We start from the raw sequence: 26631 nt of genomic DNA on the forward strand, positions 1-26631 counted from the left end.
ACATGCTGGGACGTTCCAATCCGAGCCTCCTCATTTATCCTGCTCTGCCCCTTAAGAAGTATCACGTGTATTAATGTAGCAGCTGTGAGAAAGACGTGAGAGTGCACGACGGGCGCTACCTTGCACGGTGAGCTCCGCGCTGCAGGATATCTTGCCCGAGGTGGTGGAGGCCACACACGTGTACAAGCCGGCGTCCTCCGGCTTCACGTGCTGGAACACCAGGGCCAGCGAGTCCTCCTCGTCCTGCAACACCGGCGAGGGCCGTGCCAGGGGGCGCCACCTGGGCCCGACGTCTCCCCACCTTCCCCACCCACACGAGCAGGACCACACATGACCTGACACTCGATCAGAACACTTCGTCATTTGCCTCTGTATACTCTGCAACAACCCAGCTTACAGCCCATGCAATCCAGTAAGAATAAATTTGTTATAAATTTTTTGTCATATTTCAGGTTATGTTTTCAAATGATGTAAAGTTTTTTCTTTTTCGAAGTTATTGTGAAAATATTTCACAGGGTTTATTGTTTTTATTTTTATAATTCATAAGTTTATTTTCCAAGAAATTTTTTTTTTTGCTGGTTTCTTTCTGTGGGCAGGCACGCTGACATAATCCTCCTTCGTTATTTCCATGACAGAGGCTTTGTTTCACATGCTAGCCGTGTGAGTCACTGTCACGGAAGTGTGAGAAAGAGACAAAATTGCTGCGTCGTGGGAACAGAAGTAAGCATTTCGTTGAAGTTTCTGTTGCCATGCGCCGTGATTGGCTGAGAATTACGTCAGCGAGCCCAGGACACTGCCCGCACAAACGGAAGGAAGGCTGTGTAGTTAGTCATCGTTCGAGCACCGGGCCGAGCAGGCCGTGGTCGGGCGATGGCTCCATGTTTGATTTTTCCTCGATGTACAGTTTAATTTTTGTTTTGCGTTCTGTTGTCCAGAATATTGTGATTTTTACATGAATTAAAAAATAACAGGTAATACATCAAACATTGCGTATAAATTTGTTGTGACCTGCTAAAAACCTGTATGTTCCTTCATCACCTAATTTTGAGCTAGCCAGAGGTGGTGAGTGGTGACAATTCCATTTTCAAATATCTACAAATGTTACAATATTACAAGTAATCCAATAATGGTCACAAAATTGAAATAAATAAAGAGTACCAATGCAAAATGTTGGCACAAGGATAGGGTATACATCCACTTAAACTGCAATAACTAGATCCACGCAGGCTATCAACATTGTCTCATTCCAAACTCTCGCATTCAAACAACCTGTGAAAAAATCTGGCTTCCGGCAATTGGTCACAAACAAATAAGATCCTTTTCCATTAAGAGATAGAAGAATTTTTTTAAATTAAAAAACCATGAAAACTGTATAAAAAGTACCATACTAGTATAAAAAAAGAACAAATTTAAGAATTATCAGTATATAAAAAATAGTTACTAGTAGTTGTCGTTATAAGTTCAATACTAAAAATATATGCATATGAGGATACTGGACAAACATGCATGTTAAATTTCTGTTGCATAGTGCAAACACATTCTTTTTGCACACCAAAATTTTCACTCTCAACACAGCTGAAGGAATATAACTTCAAAAATTAAAAATCAATTTGAACAGAACATAGCTTTGAAAAGCTTAACAAGTAGGATGATACGACTCGTGCCATTCGCCCCAACAAAGCCAACATCTACCAATCGGAATGCAACTGCCGAGTCCTGCTCTGCCGAGGAGAAGGCTGCCTGAGTTCGGGAAGCCCAAGATACACACATGCTCCGTCACACGCCCGATAAATCCACGTTCCTGCAAATTCATAATTTTGCTTCTGGGGAGGATGAAAATTATTTTGTGGTAATATTGTGGCTGACCAATCCCACACAACCCTTCACTTTAGTTATAGTCACCTGGACCTGCGAAAATAACTACACGGGAATTACAAAACTGCGAAATTCGGGCGTGTAAAGGAAGATGTGTGTATTTTAAGTTTCCCGTCTGACCCGGTCAGACAGCACTAGTGGTGGGGAGCAATCAAGTCAAGAGATGGATATGAATATTGGGAGGGGATGAAGGAGGGACAAGGGGATCACAGCGCATGTTTGGCAGTCGAGATACAGCAGAGAAGGGGTGGAAAGAGCCACAGTGCAGTCACACAACTCAATCTTTACAGATGGAAATCTACCTGGGCAAAGGTTCATAATCTATTCTAATATTATAAAGACCCAGTGCGAGTTTGTTGGTAAAAAGTAAACTCAAAAACTACGAGACCAATTTCAAAAATTATTTTACTTTTATAAAGCTCCATTATTACCCATGGACAAAGACTACGTTTGGAAAAAAAAAGTAAGATATTAACTTTATTTGTAACTTAAATCAGAAGATAACCAAAACCAAAAAGACTGCTTTCTTGGCTTACGCTGAAAAAAACTGTTACAAATACACTAGAGTCCCGTTATAGCGAGGTGTCACGGTTCCGGGTTTGATCCTCGCTATAACAGAATTGGACAAATTTTGGCCCCCAAAAAATAAAAATTAACCGAAAATAGCATTAAAATTGTGTTTAAACCTGCATAATTGGAAAATAACAGGTTATATTAACGAAATCTTAATTTCTGTGAGCAGATGTGTGAATTCTCTTTAAAACGATACCCCATAAGTACGGATGCGATCACCGATTGCGTCAAAATAACCAGAATACCCTACCACGCCACGTAAGTATAGCATCTCAGCCCCCGGCCGACGCAGCATTGTCCTGCTATCTATTGCCGACGCGGCCTGTCTGCTTGCGGCCATGTTGGTTCGGGATGTTACTAACAGGTGGTGCTAGTGTAGCGCGACGATTTAATTCCTTACAAAATAGCAGGAGTGCGGCTGCGGCAACGCACGTACGCCTCAAACGAAATAGTCGCTGGAAAACTATACTTTTTCATTTATAGAAACCTGTCAACTTTTTTAGAAAATAAATTTGGGATTAAACTCAAACCATCACCACCCCTTTCCCGGACAAATACCCCAACAACTGACCGAAACAAAAGTTACAAGAAAACTGTCCTAGCGATTCGGAAATAAATACGGTAGTGCCTACTAGAGGTGTAAAAGTAACGAAAAAATACGTACCCGTATGTATTCGTTACTATAACAATTAGTACTCGTTACTATCGTTACGTTACTCGTTACTTCTGATACCGCATAATTTGCTATGTTATGTTGCAGCAACGAATCCAGTCGTATTGCGTACGCGTACAGTATGACGTCGCGTAAATAATAATAAATAGAATATAAACAATTAATAGTTTTTGTTAACCAAGAAACAATTAAATCTCATTAGATCGGCTTTTTAATATTATCTCTTTTAAGATAACAACAAAAAAAACGTGAAAATATACGCGATTATAAAAACAAAAACATACATATTTCTAATTTGTAAAAAATACTTTCTTACGTTGTTTCTGTTCCAATATCAAACTTTGTCTACACACGGTACAGATAACTAACGGAAGTTTGATAAAATAAAGAAAGGACGGGATTCCATTTTTAAAGCCACGCACTTAGGTGGCGACTGCACGGCTGAAGAATGTGACAGGCGTCAACGGCAAGATGTCTAGCGGCGAGCGAGAGGGGTGGAGATAAAGCAGACAAATAACAAAAGCGCGCTTCAAGCTCTCACGCCGTAAATTCCTCAAAAATACCTCGTTATAGCCGTGTTCTCGCTATTACCGTGCTCGCTATAACGAGATTCTACTGTAAATCTATGTTTTTACGTCATTTAAATGCATTGAAAAAAACAAGTTGCAATAGTGATAGCAATTAGGAATACCCCACAGCCAATATTAAAAGTTTCAATAAAGATTTGATTTGCAAATATTATTAATTTTAAATCTTACAATAAAAGTTACAAAGCTAAAATAGTTTTCCTACCAATATATGGCGATAAGACTGCAGATATACAGTTTGTCCATAAAGTCATGGTGCACGTTCGACTGGTCACAGGAAAGCAATGAAACAAGATAGATAGAAATTTGAAATCTCCAAATAAAATGCAAATTATTGGAGGGTGCACCTTTTATTTGGAGATTTCACATTTCTATCTATCTTGTTTCATTGCTTTCCTGTGACAGGTCGAAAGTGCAACATGATTTTACAGACACATAGTAGATAAACACAAAGATAAGAATATCAGAAGGCTTTATGATGAAAATGGAAATAGAACCCGTTAGGCTTTTTTGAGTACTAGTTTTTTGATGCAAAGTGAATATCAAATTGAATGTTTCAGATATCTGCGAAGTCGAATCGAATTGGAAATATTGTTCTCGGCTAAGCTGTATTCAGGGCTCGATTTTAGCGCCTGTCCGCCTGCCCGGGACAGGTAAAATCTCGTCCGGGCAGGCAAAATAAAAAAGGCAACTGTCCGGTGGACAGGTGCAACTTGTGACGCCAAGGTTATTCGCACGCACTAATGCAGCAGAGGTGATTAATAACATTTATGCGACCGCGACCGCAAATAAAACATCTTTGACAATATCTATAAATAAACAATAATAGCTGCGCTTTTGTGACGGACGACTCTGGCTATTGTATACCGCGGGGAAAAAAATAGGTTTTGTACAAACCGTGCTGAAATCTTCTGAATCATAATTCTTAAAATCTTACGTTCACGTCATGATTCACATAACATAGTCGTATTCGTATGCTAGAGATGCAAAACGTCTCACACCGATTATGTATGTTTTTGTTGCCATGTTTTAATATTAATTTCGTTGCAGTGCAGCCAACAATTACGTAATTTACCGTTGTTTACTTTCAAAATATAATTTTTTAAATTTATTGTCTTTATAAATCGCGACTTTACTAATTACTTGCTCTACTTTAATATAGTTTGTTAACAGAAAAGCGTTTTCGCGTGGTTAACATTTCACGGCGTACTCCAGATGCAGGTGACAGTGGCCGCAGTGACTGAGACTGCTTGAAAATTCGCCTGTCAACTGTTGCATCAAAAAATAAACATTACTTGTTTACAGAGGACACTGTAATCTTTTACAGTTTATCTTGTTACGGCGATTGTTTAAGTATTTAATTAACTGCGTTACACAATGTGGAAATTCATTACTGGTGCTTAAAAACCACCAGAAAAGAAAAGAAAAACGGACGAGGACAAGTCAGAATATAATGTTAAATATGACAAAATCGCCCGGTCCCGTACCTTTTTAACGTCTTGGTGTTCCGAGTTTCTTTGGTTCGTTACGACACAGAAACAAAACAAATGTTTTGCAAAGTCTGTGAAACGCATTCAAAATCATCTGGATCAGAAGTCTATAAAGACAGACTGGCGAAACTGTCTAAATGATGATACACTGTCTGCCCTCATGCGTGTTCAAATACAGTCACCTTCTGAAAGTGAGTTTGATCCAGCACCAGCAATAAATCTCTGATATCATAATGTTCAGAGAAAACGTTGACCCTTTCAGCCTCCTTATCGAAGATGTTCAAGACAGAATCAGCCAAGTAATTCGTGCAGTGACTTGTCTGAAAATGATGATTAAATAAGGATGTTAAGTGTGTGATAAAAATAGGTGCAAAATATAGCAAAAATCCGTTTTCCTCACTTTTTCAGCGACTTTGAAATTTTTTTTATTTGGGTAAAACAGCGGACAGGCAAATTGGATGGCGGACAGGCAAATTTTCGATTACACCTGTCCGTTGGGCAGGTTAAAATATTCCTTAAAATCTAGCCCTGGCTGTATTAAACTTATTTTATAAATTACAGGATTGAAGTAACAAAAAGTAATCTTTAAATGTTTGAAATATTTGAAGTGATTAAATGATTAACCAATTGGGCCCTATGTATAACATATTTCAATAAAATTATATACATAATAACTTAATAACCATGCATAATATTAATATTGAGTATTCATCGAAGCGACGGAGAGCCTTCTGTTGATATTTAAGTAACCAACTTCATTCAAGCAAAACATATAAGTATATAATAATAATAATAATAATAATAATAATAATAATAATAATAAACACTTTCATGAGCGAATCTTAAGCTTTGAATGTTTTAAAGCCTCTCAACAAATGTCTAACTTCACATCAAACACCTAGCTTTGCATCACAACCAAAGCTTCAGGTAAAACAAATGGCTAATTTTTTGGGGACTTAAAAAAAGAATATTAAAAAGAGCTTCAATTGATTCACATAGACAAAGCTTCGCACAGGCCTGGAACAGGTGAGTGCAGGGTACCACAGCTAGTCTACGCACACAATGAGACTGGGTCCTGGTGCGGTTGCAGGTTGAGACGGGACGGACAAGCGACCAGGCAGACACGAGCGGAAGGTGCGTACCTTGAACAGCACTTTGAACCTCTCCTGCGGGTCGTACGGCTGCCCGTCCTTGAACCAGTTGAAGCTCGGCTGCTTCCCGGGCTCCGCGTCGTCAAAGCTGTCCAGCCCGGCGAATATGTTCTTGTCGTCTGCAACGGGACACGACAGGTCTCCAACACACAGTCTCACATGCCAAGCTGGCCATTTCATTCTAAAGTGATGCGCGTGTACCCTAGCATGTACCCCCTCTTCTTATATAATTTTCAAGGAATGAATGAATTATAATAATCTCATATATATCGAGGTCGTTAGAGATGCTGAGGTAGGTTAGAATGGAGCAATGAAGGAATGTATGAATAGGGGAAACTGAACTCTTCCCCATCCCCAACCCAAAAAAAAAAATCTGCTTGTGAGAATATCCGTCACATTTCTCACTTGTGAAAAATTAAATTCAGGTTTTACCATGCCCGATATCGGAACCAAGTTGCAAGTTGCCTTGGTAGGAGGTGAGTGAATCAATCGCTGTGGCCACTTGAAATTATTATCAATGCAACACTGTATCAGCATGTTTCTGCAATCTGCCATGAGTTATACTTTTAGGAGTGCATTTTAATATAATATATTGAACACTTACAGTAATGAAACTGAGAAATACACAGTGATATGAGATTTTGCAGCACTGACACAGTGTTGCTGCCACAAAGGTTTTTCTAAGCAACTTGGGCACACTGTCCATCCAATCAATAGTCTATGCTCTAGAGCAGCGTTTCCCAACCTCTTTCGAATCACAGCATAGTGGAATTTGGGGCACACAATATATGTTTTTCTAAAGTATAATTCAATGATGGTTGTGTAAAAGAACTGAGATCAAATGCATCCCCAGAGGCCGTACAGCACTGCCCTAGAGAGAGAGACGCGCTACTCACTGGTGACGGTGACGGTGCCCTCGCAGCTGGCCTCGCCGTAGGAGTTCTTGGCCACGCAGGAGTACCTGCCCGCGTCCTCGGGGCGCACCTCGGCGATCACCAGCTCGTAGTAGCCGCTGTCCCCGCGCTGGCTCACCACCTGCACGCGCTCGTCCCCCGGGCCGATCAGCCGGCCGTCCTTGAAGCTGGGGACACACGCGACACAGCAGTGTTGGTTCCGTTTGTTGTACATCTTCCTTGCTGGTGATGGTTTGCATCACTGATAACAGGTGAAGGTCAGTTCCGGTTATGGCGCCTGTATATGCAACACGGTGAACGGACAATAAAGAATATTAAGTGCTAACTACATGTACTTGCTTATCTACAACTTTATACCTATGAAAACAAGTAAAACACCGTTTGAGGCAGGTTTCGGGGCTGGATTTTCGCAAGTGGTGAAGTGATGAACTCTAACTCTTTTACGATGAGGCCGAACAAGCATTAACGTGAGATCACATTTACGATGGCGGACTGTAATGCAAAAGTTGGCAATGGACGTGAAGCCGATTATGTAGGAAACTTCCTGTTGGGAACTAGGAATGAAAGAGGAGAGACACGTACAGTTCTGTCAACTGTCAAGAAAAAGGACTAAGATTTTGCAAACACCTTCTCTATATTACAAGAAAGACCACTCTATTTTTGGAAAGCACCAGGCAATAACACCAACAACATTACATATTAGAAATTAGAATTCAGGTAGATTTCATTCTCATTAATAAACAATACCGAAATGCCATTAAAGTACCTAGTGAAAACATATTCTGGCGCAGATCAACATAAAATCACAATCTTCTGATGGAAAATATTTTTTAAATCAAGCTGAAAAACTGCTAGTAAGAAAAATACAAGGATATAATGTACACCTACAACCTTCAAGACCCAGTTATAACAGAAAAACTTCAATAACACATTCATGAAGAACTTATAAAAAAGGAAAATGTAGTGGATGAAGATGTCAAGGATAACTGGAACTCTCTCCAGAAAACTCTACTAATGTAGAAGTAAAAGTATCCTGAAACAAAAAGAGTTAGTTAATAAAAGCAGTGGATTACTGATGAGATACTAGAGATTATGGAAAAGATATCATATAAAAATGGAGATGAACGTACCTATAAGAAAAAAAAATTAGAGCAAAATAAAAATGGTGTATGCAAAGATTCTGAGAAATAGAACTAAAATTGAAAAATGATAGTTTTTATCTTCATAAAGAAGTCCAAGGACTAACTGTTAGTGGCAGACAAAATGTGCATACAATGCTTGACCAAAATGGTAAAATTACACCAGATGTTAAAGGAAAAAAAAAGTTAGAAAAATATATATACCCAAGAGTTCTTTGAAGATGTAAGACAGGAACTAAAAATAGATGATGTGGATAGCGATCCTGACCCAGATATCAAGAAAGAAGAAGTTTGTAAGGCATGCCATCGGACTAGCAAGAAACAAAGATTCCCGGACCTGATCTCGTACTTGCAGAAATTCTGAAACTTAGGGAAGAACTTAGAATAATGCTATTAGTTGACTTGTACAACTCAAAATCCAAAAAATGGTGCCATTCCTAATGAATGATAACAATCCACACAAGAAGTGTATGTAACTGCAGTGACCACAGAACAATCAGTCTGATGAGCCACACAATTGACGTCAACCAGGGCTGCGCCCTCCCTTGAGCCCGATGTGTCCCCTGTTCCGCCAGCACCACCACCCTCCCACCATCACCCTCTGTTTGAACTGCCCGCCACGGTAACGTGTGCATGTGTGTGTGTGAGCCGCAAGAGGCATTAGAGGCAGTGCGACGGCCCAGGAACGTAAAATAGTAATTAATTAATAAGTAAAGAAATAAAGGGCTATGTATTGTGTGTTTTTATAATTTCGCCCGGTGTTTAGTCTTAAGTCACAGGAAGGACGGCGCAGCGCCACACGTGGCCGCTACAGGAACTACCGACGAATAATCTTTAGACAATAATTAATTAAGTATATATACTGTTATGAAATCAGATGTATGTCTCAGAAATTGTCGTTTAATTATTACTAATTTTTAAAAGGGTAAACTATGTTAGTTAAGTTAAGTTAACAAGCTAACGGGAACTCGAGGGTTGGAAGACGCCATGACACCCTGTTGACCAGTCAGTCTTGTTCTTCCGCCGCTCGGAGTGGGACGCTCCCGCACCTCGTCGACTTCATTGTTTGGTAATATCTGATCTGTTAGCATCCGTTTTGCATATATTAATCTAAATCGCTTTCTTTCTGTCTTCGAGGCCTACTCCGGGTGGTAGACTGTTTCAATAAGAATTTAAGCTCCTCGAGCATTTTAAATTTAAGTTCGTTACGTTTCTTTGATCACGCCACGTGGTGACCTGGCCCACCTCCTAAACCGATTGTTTGCCGTTGGCTTTTTATCCGCTTCGCATGAACAATGTAGAGATGAGGAATGTTAAATAAATATAAGGTATGAATCTCGAGTGTATACCTATTATTTCGGTCACGGGTGCACCGGTGTAGTCGCCTGGCGTGTGGGATGCCTAGAGCCCACCTAGGTAAAGATTAGGGCATTACACGAGTGTACCAGCGTGCCCGCCGCTGAGAGCAGGTGTTAGGCGCCAAAGAAGCATTATTAGGGTTGTGTGCCTCGTCGCACTTGGGCGACGTCACGGCCCGAGAAAGGAGTCTCGCCGGGTCCACGTGCCCACAAACCACGTGGTGGCGCCCAAACTCAGTATCCGCCTCCTTAGACAACCCTGTGTGATAACACAATCATAATATTATTTAAGATTATTCACCAATGGATCTTCAGGAAGCTTGAACAAGGTATCAGTGAAACGCAGTTCGGGTTCCAGAGTGCTTGAGGGACAAGAGAAACTCTATTTGCTGCCAACGTGTTGTCCCATAGATGTTTACATGCCAAACAACCACTGTACATTCTTCAAATGATTCATGTATTGGGGAATTTAGATTTGATGCAGTTTTTTGGACATACACCATTGCAGTTTTGCACTGTTTGTCATGGAAAAATTCCAATAATCAATAAAAATGTGAAGATAAAAAAACGGAATACTTAACAAGTATTATGGACAACACAACGACGGCAGCATGGAAAAAAATGTTCAACATACAAATATCATACAGCACAACTGCAATGGCCTATGTCCAAAAAACTGCATTAAATCAACCACTGTACGCCTGGTTTTTAAACAGTAACATAACTTTTGGCAAAGTTAGACATGACCACAGTGGCGGATTCATAGGGGGGGGCGCAGGAGGCGCGCGCCCCCCCCTTGACCAGGGCAGCCCAAAACCAAGCATGGTTCTTGGCAAGGGGAGGGCGCACCCGGCCGCCGATGTTATACAATACACATTCATACACTTACCTTTAATATTCGGGCGAGACGTAAATGAAACGGATAGAGCTTGGAAAAAGATCTCTGGCTGCATCCAAGCAACCAAGGTGACGTAACAAGGGAGTGTGTGGAAGAGGTAGACCTGCGCCCCCCCCTTGAAATTTTTCTGTATCCGCCACTGCATGACCATCTAACACAACTGCTCAGAAAAAAGAAGCTAGACACGAGAGATATTAGAATTACTAGCAATCTGTACTATCATCAGACTGCGGTAATAAGAGAAGGAACCAAAATTTTAGAGGAGATAGAAATAAGATGAGGTGTAAGACAAGGCTGTGTTCTTTCTCCTATGACATTCAAAAATTTTTCAGGGCAAATAATACAAACAGCTTTTGCAGAAGGAACTGTTGGAATCAAAGTTAATGGAACACTCATTTACAACTAGTACTGATTGACCGTATTGTTGAAGTCAGTGAGGAATATGGTTTAACACCTAATTTAAAGAAGACTAATTTTATGGTAATTATTTCTAGAACACAGCAGCAAGAGAATTTAATAATTAACAACAAAAGAGTGTCAAAAGTCCATAAATATTAGTACAGTAAAGAATCAATTATCTGAGCCCAGATTATCCGGTTTTCGGGTTATCCATGATAAATTGAAGCTGTAAAAAAATGACTGCATCGCTCCAGCGCACTTCTAAGCTTGGCCATTCTGCAATTTTTATCATCCTGTCACACAGCTGTTTGGTCCGACCAACGTTTGTGTTGCCCACCCCTCAGCTAACCCGGGGGCTGCTTCAAGTCTCCGGTCTTTGTCTGGTTTGTTTCACGTGCTGTTACGCTACGTTCTGCCCGCCCACCGGCCCGGCAGGCGCCCGGCGAGTGGTGAGACTCGTTGGCATTCGGACACAGGAGGAAAAAAAAAGGTCAGAATTTGTGTGTGCGTAGCTTGCACGACCATATCTTCTGCAGTATTGAGTTAACTTTCCCTCTTCGGCAGATGTAAATCACCGTGAATCAGCAGCGTATGTGAAGGCAATCTTCATGTGTATATTACAACAGGTTTTCATAATGCCTACAATATTGTTTTCTTGTGCTATTTATGTTCTTTGTTTTTAACTGCAACATTTATGATGAAAATTGTAGGCACAGCTCTGCAAGATACGCACATATTGCTGCATCCATCTTCTATTCATGAAAACTTTCCTGGGCTAGGTCTGTGAAAAGCACGTCTCGGAGGATTGGTATACTGAAACACTACTCACACATTCCTCCAGCCAGGCACAAGTTTCTCTGTGTGCTAGTTTTATGAAGTTCTACTATTCTACTGAGGAAAAATATATGGTGCAAACAAAATTTGAGGGGGTCCTTTCCGTGAAATGAATTATTTTTTTTTTTTTTTTTTTTTTTTTTTTTTTTTTTTTTTTTTTTTTTTTTTTTTTTTTTTTTTTTTTTTTTTTTTTTTTTTTTTAAATGGGATTTCAATTATCTGGGCAGCACTAGGTCCCAATTAACATGGATAGTCGAGAGATTACTGTACCTTGAAACAGTTCTCAATGAGAATATTGTGTGTACAGAAAAAATAAGTCAAGAATAGGAAAGGCTAGAAATGTGTTTCATAAAATAAGCGGAAATACTTCTGCAAAACATAGCTGAGCTTAAATCTAAAGATCAGAATTATAAGATGTTATGTGTTCTCTACATTGTACTATGGGATGGAAACATGGAACTTGAAAAAGAGTGAAATGAACAAGCTAAAGCATTTGAATTATGGACATACGGAGAATTCTGCATCTCAGCTGGATGGCATGGGTAACTAATGATGATGTGATCAGAAAAGGATTGAGAAGAAAAAAAATGCACGGAATACAATTAAAACGTTGAAATCTACAATATCTGGGACACATTACATGAGGAGAAAAGTATCCCTGATAAAGCTCATTGTTCAAGGGAAGATAGACGGTAAAAGACGCCAGGGGCGAGGCGTGGGTTGATTGCATGTGTAAGCAATGCATTAAACCATTTTAACTTAAATTACTAAATCATTACGAACTTACTACTAGGAGACAGTTCAGAAAACTAACATGCCTAAGGAATAGAGAATTTTGTTATAGTAAAATGTTTATAATGTTTATTTACTAATTTATCACGAGTGGATGTAAATCCCTGCCTTAGTAGATGTAAACTCACCCTCAGATTTGATGAGCCTGGTACTGGTGGTGACTCGCTCCGCCAAGATGGACGACGCTCATGAACTTAATTCTCTGTGTCATGAAAGGAAAGCTATGCACTAATGTTTTTAGTTCTAAAAATACCACACGTAACCAAAGTGTTCAGTCACTACTTATACATAAGCTGATTTCGACGGCCCTGATTCGCAAACATGTTGATCACATCGTCGTAAAATGTATTATTTTTTATTAGGTCTTGCAATACCTTTTTTTTCAATTGATAACATAGACAATGCTGAGACCCGCGATTGCCCTTGAGAGTTATGGAAATACCTGTATATTTTATTCTCTTCAGGACAGAAGGATCTTTCTGCAGATGAACTAGTGGTCAGAATCGTCAAAACCAAACAAATAAGTTTCTATGCTTCGGGAAGAGTTTCGTGCAAATCATTCAAGTACAAATATTTATGTAACTCGGCCACGCTGTTCTGGTGAAATTCTTTTGAAGAATAAACCACGGAAAGTTCGCTTCTCAGTCTGGCAAAATCGAAGAATTGTCCATAAGAAAATTTTAAGGACTGGAATAGTTTTTGGGGAAATGATCGTGAATAAACAGAAAACTCAATGAAATTGAGCAAACCAATGAAGAAGAGACTGCCAATATCACCAAATCTTTGACTTATTTTTTCTTTAATTGTGTCTATGATTTCAAAATATAATTGTCTGTAACAAGTATTCTTGTCATCCGAAATGTTATCTATCCCTTCTTTTTTTGGGCTGACTATCTTCTGTCAAGCTACCAAATTATCTTCAATTATGTACCAGAAATCATCGAAACTGTCACATAGTTTCTCAAGATATTGCTGGAATTGTTCTACCCTTTCAATGCATTTTTAACACCACATAAAATAAAAAATTTTCTAAACCTTGTTCCTGATGCGTTTATAATATCTCGCACTTTAACCACGTTTCAATTATTGATAATCGCTGTACGTTACATGATTAAAACAAGAAAGCTGTTGACAGGCCAATCATGGTGCTAAGATCGTTAGAGAGGAGTTTCCCCTTTCCCCGCTTCGATAAGCAGTGTCTGAATTTCTAGTCGGCTGATAGTGGCTGCAAGCAGGAAGCTATCTGCTTACAGCGTGCACGACTGGGTTGTCAACTTACAGGCGGATGGTAACGGGATTCCCAGCTGAGCGGAACTCCGCCCTCCCTCTGGCATGCACATTCAAGGGAGGGGGTGACGGTCTGGCCAATAAGAGCTCACAGCTGCCTGTATTCAAGTGCTTACAGAGGGGTGTCCACGCAGAGGGGAGAGGGTGAGTAGGCAGCTCGGCCGGCTTCAGCCAGCCTGTAGGGATGCCGTGCGGTTAGGGAGGGGTGTCCACTGTCTAACAATTACAAACAGCGAGTCATCAATGCGGTGGTATGATAAAAGACTGTGTGTTAGCTATTCAAGCGTTTATCATTGATAGGTGCCACTTCAAAATGCATTACCACATATGTAGGACATATTCAAACTGTAAGCATTGCTTACAATGCTTACGTAGAATATTCGCCCCTGGAAGATGCATTTCCTGGCTGGACAATTTAAGGAGTTCGTTTAAATGTACCACCACTGAATTATTTGTGGCTATGTGAACTAAAGCACATTCCCGAAAGTGCCGGATTAAAGACCCTTTCATTGTACAAGAAAAATTAACAAAATATCTGCTTCTCCAGCCACATGTTTTTTCATGCTTTCGTTATGCGAGTGTCTATGATGCGGTGTGGGGCAGATTTTGCACCACCACTCTTACACTTGTCCATGAGGGAACACCTAACGCACATCTTTTCGTGAGAGGGCTTGGTTGGTCGAGTGTCGACTATGCAGTTTTGGGGCGGATCGTGTACCACCTCACTCCCACGCACATCTCTGTGAGAGAGGGCGTGGTCGTGCAAGTGTTGGAGATGCGCCGTGGGGCAGATGGCGCAGTGCCTCACTGCAAGGACGCTGTATGCACACGGGCTATGCTTGCAGGCCACCAGGTGGTGGAAGAGGGGGAGGTGAGGCAGGGTACTCACAACTGCAGGGCGGGGCTGGGCGAGCCCTTCACTTTGATCATGAAGCGCAGGAAGGTGTTCTCCAGCAGCTCCGTGTCCTTCAGGCGGACGAGGAACAAGGGCGCGTTCGCCTCGGCGCGCTGCCTCCTGTCCTCCTCCGTCACTGCAACACACGCGTTGCCAACACGCTCACCTCCGACACAAACGACGAGTCTACAACGTGCACTTCCGTATGAACATTTAGTGAAGGTGTGTTTCAAGCAGGGGCGCAATAACAGGGGGGTGCAAGGGTATTTCCCTACCCCCCCCCCCCCTCTGAAACCTTGAAGTGGGGGCAAACGGGGGCAAAGAAAGTGCTGTGTAATCAATTTTTAGATAATAAAACTGCTTAAATAGCACCATTTTCCACCTTGAAATACAAATTTTCCCCCCGCTTCAATAGGGGGGATCAATGATTCTTTATAAAAAGGTATATTGCCCCCCCCCCTCTCCCCCCTCCCACCCTTTTTGGAAATTTAGTTGTTGTGCCCCTGGTTTCAAGTATTACATTTAAATTTTCAATCAACAGTAAAATTATTAAATAAATGTAATTATCAACCAAGATCTTAATTTGTCTTCCTGAATAAATTTAGCTTGAATACTTAGTTCTATTGAAATTAAATTTGTAATAGGTAGTTATTACAGGTAAAATTGCCAGATAACTTTTTTTTTTATAGATAAATTGATATGCCAGGGTATATAATCCATCTCAACTTCATTTTCATTTAAATTTCAATATTTTTGTAATTGGTTTTATTTTTATATACAATTACAAAAGTTTGATTTTAAAATTTTTTATAGTTACATTTCCAATTCTAATAAAATAATTTTTTTTTACAAAATAATTGGAAATATCAGTTATTTATAAAAATATACACGATTTACAAAATCAAAATCATAACATACATAGTCACCTTACTTGAAGTATATACCTACATACAAACATACATACATACATAGAGTAAATTACATAAAAATTAATTCAAAAATATTTTTCAAATCAGTGTGTAACTAATATTGTACCAATTTCAACTTGCATTCATTTGAATCCCTCAACATAATTTCAGCTATAACTAGCCAGTATTAGTCAAATTCGAGTCAAAAACTACGCAATTGACATACACTCATTTAGAAGTTGAGGAACAAGATTTAAAATAAACCTTTTTGTTTGTTATTGAATGTTAATAGTAGTGAGACCTAAATGACTAAAAAAAGAATGTATCATTTCTTGAAACAGTATAATTAATAAATTAAAATTTTTGGTGCTTTGAATTTTGTAAATAACTTTTCAGATTCTACATTGTTTTATTAGGTGTACCTATGATATTTAGTATAAATACAGAAAGAAGAACATATTTTAATTTCTAAAAAAAGGCAGAAACAAATAAGAACACGCCAAGTGTATGTGTTCCAGTGTGAAACTGAAACTTACACAAACAACTAGGGAACAGAACAGATGGTGTGAAAGTTTGCAGGTACGCCTGCTGCTTCATGTTCTCCCGAACTCTGTTCAGAAGTTTCTTAATGTAGAGCGAAAGATCTTTAATACAGCATTCCATGGTTCTGTAATTTACTATGCTATAACTATTACCTACTACATTTTTATGCCTCCCCCCTTCCCAAACAACCCAGCACACCTTCAGCAGCACTAAATGTAACAGGCATATTTTTTTTGTATCAATTTACATTATAAGAGTAAGTTAATTTTATCAAACACCTCGTACAGTATTTACCAATTTTTAAGTGTACATTTAATTTCTTATACATTATTTATAGAGGGGTTGAAGGGTTAATGGAAACACGAAAGATAAAAAACACAGAGTTTAAAATGTGTTACAATATTAAATTACAATATTTAAAATTTATTGGAGAAAGCACTACCTCTACGCAAGCAAGCCACACAAACTCACTGGAAATTGAGTAAAAAGAATCTCAAATGATACACGAATAATGATAATGTGTAAAAGACAAATATAAGTAGATATTGTATGATTATCTTTACGATTCATTTTCAGACTTTTTGTATTAAAAAATATTTGTCGGCCCATCCTGCACTCCCTCTGACCTGACACCCCTGGCAGGCAGCCTCCGACCTGGTCCGACAGACTTGGTATGGAAGAGGGAGGTAACATTAAAAATGCAAACAAGTTGTTCCAATACTTACTATGCACCATAGTTACATGGTGCAGAGACGTGAACTGTTAAACAAGAGAGATGCTGGGAAGATCAGAGGAATAGGAATGACGTATATGAGGAGTATGTTGGCGGTTACGAGGCGAGACAGGATCAGAACTGAGAGGGTGTGAGCAAGAGCAAGTATGGAACTAGAATGAGATTATGGGAAAAGCAAGAATGAGATGGTATGGCCACGTACAGAGAATGGGAAAAGAGAGGCCGCCTAGGAATATGATGGAGTTGAAGTACACAGGATGGAGTCCCCACGGAAGACCAAGGAGAAGGTGGAAAAAGCAGATAGTGCAGAAGAAAGAAGAATGGAACAGAGTGAAGGAAGAGGAATCGTGGAGGGATAGCCGCAAGCTGGTAGCAGTTGTTGATGATGATGATCGAGTCCTGAGTGGGAACTTCTTAAGAAAGTGTTCCTTCACGGCGCCACGGCACAGCAGAGAGACTCACGCTCCTGCACGACGAGCTGCGCGGTGCAGGTGCTGGTGCCCGCGGGGTTGGCCGCGCGCGCAGTGTACGTGCCGCTGTCCGACTCCAGGCAGTGCTGGATCTCCAGCCGGAAGCTGGAGTTGTCCGTGGAGGAGGCGATGACGCGGTCCGCCAGCCGGTCGTTGAGCGGCTTGTTGCCCTTCAGCCAGGTGACGGAGGCGGGGCTGTCCGACTCCACCTCGCACTCGAACACTGCGTTGTGCCCCGCTGCGAACCCCGCACAGAGCGCCTCCACAGTCTGCCCGGGCTCGTCCACTGCACGTGACTCTCAACAAGTATTAGAGTACAGTCTCGTTCCCATGCCGCGTGGTCTGACGAGCCTGGCCTGAAGTTCGTCATATTTGGCATCCAGCAGTGGATGCAAGGAAGGGAACGGGGGATGTATCCACCCTGATGTTACGAAATATATCTGATATATCTCAGTGAAAAAAAGTTCTATTATTTTGGGTGATGCAAGGTGAGCTTTTACAACACCTAGAACTAAAAACCACACGGGAAAATAAGCATATTGAGAATGATAATGTAACCGTCATATCACCTAATTGATGTTAGTTTTTTGAATACATAAAGGAATTTTTTTTTTAAGTCTCCTACCAAAAAAAAAATTATATCCAAGTTTATCCCTTGATCCTGATGGCATGATCTTGTATATTTTGATCGTTTGGTACAAGATACTTGCTGTTTCAATTAAGTAGGTACATAGAAAGATCCTGGAAATAATACAAATTTGTGATATAACAAATATATTCTTGTTTATTCAACTTAAATTCATAATTCAATGTTATTAGCCTATCACAAGTTATTTTTTATGACCAGGATCTTTCAACATTCTAAATTAAAACAGCAAGCACAAGATTAATAAATAGGCTACAGGATCATTCCATCAGGCACATGGCATAAACTTGGATACGTGACACAGAAAAATTACTAACAAACTTTGGCTGTATTTCCAATTCTTTCATTTGATCATAGATTTTGAATCGCAACTTTAATTATTTACCATAAATCTCTGTAAGTTCTTTCTTTTTTGGCAAAATAAATGTTTGATAACTCCGTCATGGCTTCAATATGTAAGTTGACTAGTATTATTGAGGTTATGAGTCTCACACATTAGGTACCTACCTACTACATAAAACATATTTAAACTACGTTTCATTTGAACATTAACAAAACATTAAGACAGACATCTGTGAACCAAAAAAAAAGTTTGGTTCTAAGCAAGTTCATTCAAAGAAATGATAAAAAAATTTAACTTTGCTGAAACCACAAAAAAATTCACCAAAACTATAGCATGCCAAATCTAATCAACAACTAGCAATAAATGGACTAGTAGAAGTAACAGTTGAACAATGAAAATAAATGTTTGGTAAAGTAATTGGTTAGGTATCAGCATATTGTAATCAGATGTTTATAAAGCTTAATGACAAACAAAACAAAATAACAGTGCCAATAACTGGGGATATGCCAATAAAAGAAACTTTAATGTAATTTAATTCAACCCCCCAATTAATTTATGAACAATTTTTTTTGTATACACAGTAGGTAACGCATTTATGTTTTAAGTAAATGACACACTGAAATTGCTATTTTGAGGCTAGTCTTCAAAATCGTAGGTCCTTAACGGGAGTCACAGGGTGAGTTTTCAGCCGTAAAATGCTAGTTGAACGGCTTCCATAACAGGCCAAACAGCTCTGAGTAAATGCCATAAAGAATCAAAACATAAATACCTAGTCATTATGATTAATATAGTAGGTACAGTTGCGATAAATTATGGGTTGTGAATGTTGGGGTATGCAGTTTTCCCCATGCTTTATCTGTACTAACAATACTTTTTATTATTCACACTAACACTTTAATGTGTGAAAAAACTAAGCAAAACTTTGCAGAATAAATAACTGTTCAAGATGAATATTTAGGCTACTCTTCGTCAAAGTTTAAGTTATTTAAGGGGGAGGGGGGGGGGGGGGGGGGGGCGGAAGTCAATGTTGGTGCCACACTCATGAAACCTGCCCAAAACTACTGTTTTAAACAATGCTGGCTTGTACTAGTGCTTGAAGACAAAATAATGGATTTTTTGCTCGGGAAACATTTGATCTGTTAGTGGTGATCAATTACACAAGCTGTTCTGCTAATAAGGGTCAGAAATGCCACCGAGAGCAATCTGCAAACAAAAGATTATTCTGAAGTGTGCTGTTTGTTGATTGACTATTACAGGTGGAGCTGCTTAATACTTGCAAAATCATCAGCAATGATGATAGGAAACGCAAGCATTCACTTACAAACAAAACCCAAAGTCATTATGTCTATCACACATTATTCATCAACCAAAATTCAAATCACTTCTTTTGGTAGATGAGCTGGCTATGATTATTACATTAAAAGAAAACTTAAGGTGGCGTAATAATGAAATCTGAAAATAAACTGCTCACATACAGCCAAAACTTCATACTCAAACAGTTTGAGAACTGTAGGTAACAGTGGGGTGTTGCGGGGTAGGGAGGGTTGATAGGGGAATAATTCCCCCTCCCCCCCAAAAAAATTATGAAAAAATTTGAAAAACATTAGTGAAGACAGTATGTTACCTTATGAGAAGCCATGTTGCCTACAGCTACTATTGTAGGCTCACATGTCAGTGGGTTAGTGTCAATATTAATGTAAGATTTTTTGAATAGGTATGCCTCTTCAAATTTTATATATATTTTTTTGTTTTCTTTCCAAAAATCCCCCTTCCTTTACCCAAAAATATATATTGTTTCCACCACTAGTTATGTAACATTTGTTAGTATCTTACATTTAATACATGCATGTCACAACACAAAATGTTACATTTACAATTTCGAAAAATATGATGTAAAAGGTAATTAGAACTAAGAGAAAGAGAGAGAGCGAAAGATAGACTAAATATACCAAGGTAATGCTACTACAAAATACTAATGTATTTGAAGTGATTTAATATGTAGTTTATCTTACCATAGAGCACTCAAACACCACCCAGTTTTTCATGTGAATTAAATAAAAATTATGATATAACAAACTTAAAAAACTGTTGCACAATTTTTCTCTTAACCAGAAATTTATCAATCAACACTGAAATGAAAATCATTTTGATATAAGGAAAAACAGCTCAAAATATACTGAAATCAATCCACAAAGACAAAAATATTTTTTTTTATGATAAACCACATATTAATAAGAAAAAGGTTATTTGCAAACAACAATAAAAAAAAGAAAAATGTCATTCAAAAATATTTTTGTATTCCAATAATCACAAAGAGTTTATATTTTAAAAAAAAAATGTGTAGCTAAAAAAATTGATCTTTTGTAGGCTTCTGCTGTATTAAAAAGTTGCGGCTACTAAAAAAAATCATATGAAAGCAACCTGCGTTTAAAGCAAGCATTGCAGTGTAGAAAAAAAAGCTTGATATTCAAAAAGCAGTGTATTTGAGGTTCTGTGAGTCTTACTTACAGTTTTTGTTTACGGTTGTGTTTCTGTGTGAGTACTAGTACCACATCTATGGAAAAAAAAAAGTTGAAAATTACGACAAAAACTAGACAAAAAAATGTACCCGTAACCGACACGAGGCAGTGAATACGCTTTGGTTCACGCTCACGAGGACACTGTCGGCGCGACGACGGACGGGCGAGGGGTGGGGGGCACAAGTGAGGAGCAGGACGACCACACGGGAGACTCACGTTCGAGGTGCGAGCCCTCAATGGTCTTAGTGAAAACGGGCCTGCCGTCGAGCGACGACGACTGGATCATCTTGAAGACACCGCGGGCCTCTGCGCCATCCACCGCGCGACGCGACTCTTCCGAGGCGGCCGCGGACGAGGAGAACGAGACCCTCTTAGACCCCGACACGCTCGAGGAGGACGCCATGTAGACCTCCTCACTGCCGCTCACGGACGAGTACTCTGTGCAGACAAACAACACTGCAGCTTCCCCTCGCCGGCGCTCTGGTCTCCTGGGAGCGCACTTCTTCCTGTCGCTCGGTGCCCCGTGCACACTCGCAACCTCCGGGAACCTGCTCATTCACTTGCTTCTTGGAGTCTGATAATAGCCATCCAAAACCTGCATTTGCTAGTTAACATTGGCTCTTCAGCTAAAGGCAAAAAATTTTCAAACAACAAATTTCGTTAAAGTCATACTGAATCATTGTGAGTGAACGACTTTAAATTAGAACACCAAGATATTTAATACCAATGACCACTTCTTAAAATGAACTGACATCTAGGTGATTTTTTGCTCTGTTACTTTTTTTAATTTTCAATTCTTATTATATTGCACGCATATGTTGTTGAAATTTAAAAAGCTGCTTAAAAATCACTAAACTTGTATAAAGACACGCAACATTGAGAGAGCCTAGTTGTTTTAGGGATGTATACAAATTTGCTATCTTTTTGAGTGTGGGTCCATCTGCTTGTAGTATATTTGGAATGCTGTTAAAGGTATTTAATACATTGAACCAGCTTTGGAAAATAAGTATAAAATACTTCTAACATTTTTTGGCTGAATAAATTTATGAAATGAGTGTAAATTTGGTCCATTTATGAATAAATTTGAAGTCTCTACAAATCAGGTCAGCTACAAAAATATATTGCATTGCAAATATTTTGATATGAAAATACAATAATAACAGCTGTTGTATTAATTCAGATTAATGGATATAATTAGTTTATAATTATAATACTTTAACCAAATACTATCGCTAAACATGAGAAGAAATATAAAATCTGTCCTGATATAACAGCCACAATCTTAAGTCATAAAAAAAATAATAAGTCTCCATCTTGGCATGCACCCTTGAACTGACGGCATAAAGATTATTCCACCTATGGCTGTTAAAACATTACATATGACTATAAACTTCATTGTTCCAGATTACAATTGGAAGACATTAATATTTCAATGTGCATTGTTATATAAGGCTACTGTAAGTCAAGTGGAATAGTTTTTTTGTTTTAAGAAGACGCAAATTACATTATTTGGTGTGTGTGTTTGTCTCTCCTCATTTTTTTCACTAAGCATATTACAATTTATTTTAAGTAGCAGCTGCTTAAATCATAGAAATCTAAGCTAAGCTAACATACAAAGGATATTAAGTGCTGCAACTTTACATAACTATAGGTACGTACACTTAGTAACATCTTTCTACGCTGTATAGGACCTTTTTTTAGTTGGTCGTTTGCTTAGGATTTGAAAACTAACATGTATCAGAAAATAACACCAGTATTCCTTGAATCGAGTAGAATGTGATTTTCCTATTATGAGTGCTGGTTGTGTATTGAGAGCTGATTATAAAGTAAGCTGCCTAAAATCAGCGCATGCTGTAAATAAACAGATTGCTTGGCATACGATTTAGGCATAGCTTGAGGTAGGCCTACTTATAATGCAACTACATAGAATGAAACTTAGCGACTGAAGAGCATATAAGCATTGGAAGTTGCAGCTACTTGTTCTGAACTTACCATGAACTCTTGACGAGGATGAAGATATCCTCGTACTCTTCATTTCGACACTGGAATACTGGCGAGACATGTCTGCAGAGTTTTGTTGACTATCGACAGGGTGTGAAGCTGGGGCAACCTGGGTATTGATGTCTCCGTCACTAACTACCACAATTTCCTCCTTTTCGTCTCTTGGTACATGAAGTGGTTGTGCTTCTGATTCTGTGACGGTGGTCAGTTCAGCCTTTTTGGAAGCAGGCACTGGCTTTGTATCTTTTACCTCTTCGACCTTCTCCTCGACTGACACAAATGACCTTTCTGATAATTTTGAGCTAAGACTTTTCGCAATGCCAAATGTCTTTTCAGATTCTACTGCTTGATCACAATTTTGTTTGACTTCCTGTTTTAGATTCTTTCCCAAAGTATCCGGCTCAACTTCTTCTTGAAACAGGATAGATTCAACCTCTTTGGGAATAAATTTCTCCTCTTTTTTCACTTGAGCAGATGAATCTTGTTCTTCTTTCAAGGAAGCAGTGACCAGTTGATCTTCCTCGGGTGCGAGAGTGGGTTCGGATCCTCCCACAGATGCAGGGGCGAGTTCGGGTTCTGTTCGGGTTGCAGCAGCAGTCTCAACTTCGACTTTTGTAACCGGCGTGCTTCCGCCAAATTCTTCTGAGCTCTTGACCTCGGTCCGGCTTTCAGCAACTATCACCGAAGTGGCTGCTCGGGTTTCCTCTTGGGCGCTCACGTCAGCGAGCTCTTTCGCTTCGAGCTTCGCCTTGGACTTCTTCCGGGCCGGTTTCGAAGGCTTCTCGACCCCTGGGTCGCCTTCGTCGGCCGTCTGGCGCACCGGGACTTGTACTTTTGCGACGCCGTCTGTCGGAGTGACGTCGGAGGGAGCTCCCGCCGACTGGAGGGAGGTCTCTTGCAGGGGTTGTTCAACAGGCGCCGGTGCCGAGGGCTCGGCGGGTTCGCTCGCTGGCTCCGGCAGAGCCCGGATCTGGAGGTCGTCAGCCGAGCTCTCTTCGGGGGTGACTGCAACAGCAAACACCCTGAGTGACTGTCATCACATTCCCAGAGCTCCTTAAACAACTGCTACCTTTTCAAACTATGATGAATGATTTATAAAATTCAATCTATGAATGAAAACAGTGCTTTGAGAATTGAAATCCAAACACTTAGGCAGCTATGTACGCTACAACACATATTAATTCTACGATATTCTGCTATATACGTACTTAATACACATCTATAATTTATAATAAATTCAAAAGCTAAGTCATGAGAAATATATCCCACTAATAAATTGTAGGCTGGGTGCGTAGGCTACAGCATGGGGAGCCTGGTTGAGTTTCGATATTTTGTATTAATGCTGGAGTTTGCCCCAATAGCAGAACTATTGATAGTATAATTCATAGAAAATTTGAATGGTTATGCAAATATGCGCAAATCACATTCACAGTTATGGCCACAGTAACGATGACTGTGTTTTATTTATTATTATTTTTTAACTGTGGTGTTTTAAAATTTGTAACTAACCTGGGCCCACATACGGTGTGAGAGCTTCAGAAATATTCACGCAAACTAAAAACTGCTCAATGTATCAAGAGTTGCATCTATTTACAAGTGCGTTAAAAATACATTAAAGTTAAAAAAAACAATTCTGTTTCCCTACTTAGGTCTTTAAACTTTTCTATAAGAATGGAAATAGCTAAAATGTGTGTTTTCAGAATACTTTTTACGCATGAAACATACTGTACAGATTCTTGAAAGCAATCAAGGAACTTTTAGTAAAACTCAATCTTCATTTCTGCACTTTTCAGAATACTTTTTTACGCATGAAACATACTGTACAGATTCTTGAAAGCAATCAAGGAACTTTTAGTAGAACTCAATCTTCATTTCTCCGCTACATAATGTTACAATTACCACAGTTGGCCTATGGAGACTGTGTGCCATTGGCCAGCCCACAGCCTTGTGCTTAGAGATTATACTATGCTAGAAGCACCGGCAAGCATCACACTTATCACCTAATTGCAATGCTAACAAGCCAGGTGGTGTGAATCAGCGGGCGCCATTTGCTCCGTACGGCAATTTAAGTGAGAGAGAGACCATAGGCGGGCCAGCAGTGGCAGTCCTAGACTTTGCGGGGCCCTGGGCCATGAGATTCTACAGGGGCATTTATGGAATACACCCCAGGCCTGCCTCCAGAAAATTAAAAAAAAAATAAAACTACTTAAAAATATAAATAAATAACTCTTCAACTATGGTTTTGTTAATTTACCTAAATAAACTACTAAGTTCTTTCCTGATAAGTTACCTTAGGGTTAGTTTTATAAATTCTTCAAACAAATTCATGTGATGTTGGGTCATTTTACGAGGCAATCAAATCTTTTAAAGTTTTTCTAATGAGAAGTAATGAATTGAAATAGGTATTGGCGAGCACTTTAAATAACACTCTAATACCCATTGATTTTTCCTTTTCCTATGAACGGACACTCTCGGAACGGGCACACTAGGAACGGACACACTAGGAACGGGCACACTAGGAACGGGCACACTCAGAACGGGCACACTAGGAACGGACACACTAGGAACGGGTACACTAGGAACGGGCACACTCAGAACGGGCACACTCAGAACGGGCACACTAGGAACGGACACTCTTGGAACGGACACTCTCGGAACGGGCACTCTCGGAACGGGAACACTCGGGACGGGCACACTAGGACGGGCACACTAGGAACGGACACACTAGGAACGGGCACACTAGGACGGGCACACTAGGAATGGGCACACTCGGGACGGGCACACTCGGGACGGGCACACTATGATGGCACAATAGGATGGGCACACTAGGAACAGGCACACTAGGATGGGCACACTAGGACGGGAACACAAGGAACGGGCACACTAGGAACGGACACACTAGGACGGGCACACTAGGACGGGCACACTCGGAACGGGCACACTCGGGACGGGCACACTAGGACGGGCACACTAGGAACGGGCACACTAGGAACGGACACACTAGGACGGGCACACTAGGACGGGCACACTAGGAACGGACACTCTCGGAACGGGCACACTAGGAACGGACACACTAGGACGGGCACACTAGGACGGGCACACTAGGAACGGACACTCTCGGAACGGGCACACTAGGAACGGACACTCTCGGAACGGGCACACTAGGAACGGACACTCTCGGAACGGGCACACTAGGAACGGACACACTAGGACGGGCACACTAGGACGGGCACACTAGGAACGGACACTCTCGGAATGGGCACACTAGGAACGGACACACTAGGACGGGCACACTAGGACGGGCACACTAGGAACGGACACTCTCGGAACGGGCACACTAGGAACGGACACTCTCGGAACGGGCACACTAGGAACGGACACACTAGGACGGGCACACTAGGACAGGCACACTAGGAACGGACACTCTCGGAACGGGCACACTAGGAACGGACACACTAGGACGGGCACACTAGGACGGGCACACTAGGAACGGACACTCTCGGAACGGGCACACTAGGAACGGACACACTAGGACGGGCACACTAGGACGGGCACACTAGGAACGGACACTCTCGGAACGGGCACACTAGGAACGGACACACT

The 26631-nt window shown here is 40.3% G+C and overlaps 1 protein-coding gene across 8 annotated transcripts in view; it reads right to left on the bottom strand.

Moving 5' to 3' along the window:
• The window catches only part of LOC134539976 (obscurin), a 570520-nt gene that overhangs the window by 197155 nt on the left and 346734 nt on the right, over nucleotides 1–26631 (bottom strand). For 6 of the 8 annotated variants that reach the window (XM_063382379.1, XM_063382380.1, XM_063382378.1 and 3 more), the window contains 7 exons: nucleotides 23020–24033; nucleotides 21244–21465; nucleotides 17512–17757; nucleotides 14860–15001; nucleotides 7246–7430; nucleotides 6341–6468; nucleotides 120–243 (listed from right to left, as the gene is read on the bottom strand). In XM_063382379.1, the coding sequence (XP_063238449.1) occupies nucleotides 120–243; nucleotides 6341–6468; nucleotides 7246–7430; nucleotides 14860–15001; nucleotides 17512–17757; nucleotides 21244–21465; nucleotides 23020–24033 (2061 nt within the window). The remainder of the gene's footprint in view (nucleotides 1–119; nucleotides 244–6340; nucleotides 6469–7245; nucleotides 7431–14859; nucleotides 15002–17511; nucleotides 17758–21243; nucleotides 21466–23019; nucleotides 24034–26631) is intronic. The other 2 variants (XM_063382377.1, XM_063382382.1) reach the window with 1 other exon arrangement.

Source organism: Bacillus rossius, chromosome 16, assembly GCF_032445375.1.
Source record: "Bacillus rossius redtenbacheri isolate Brsri chromosome 16, Brsri_v3, whole genome shotgun sequence".
In the NCBI taxonomy this organism is placed as follows: domain Eukaryota; kingdom Metazoa; phylum Arthropoda; class Insecta; order Phasmatodea; family Bacillidae; genus Bacillus; species Bacillus rossius.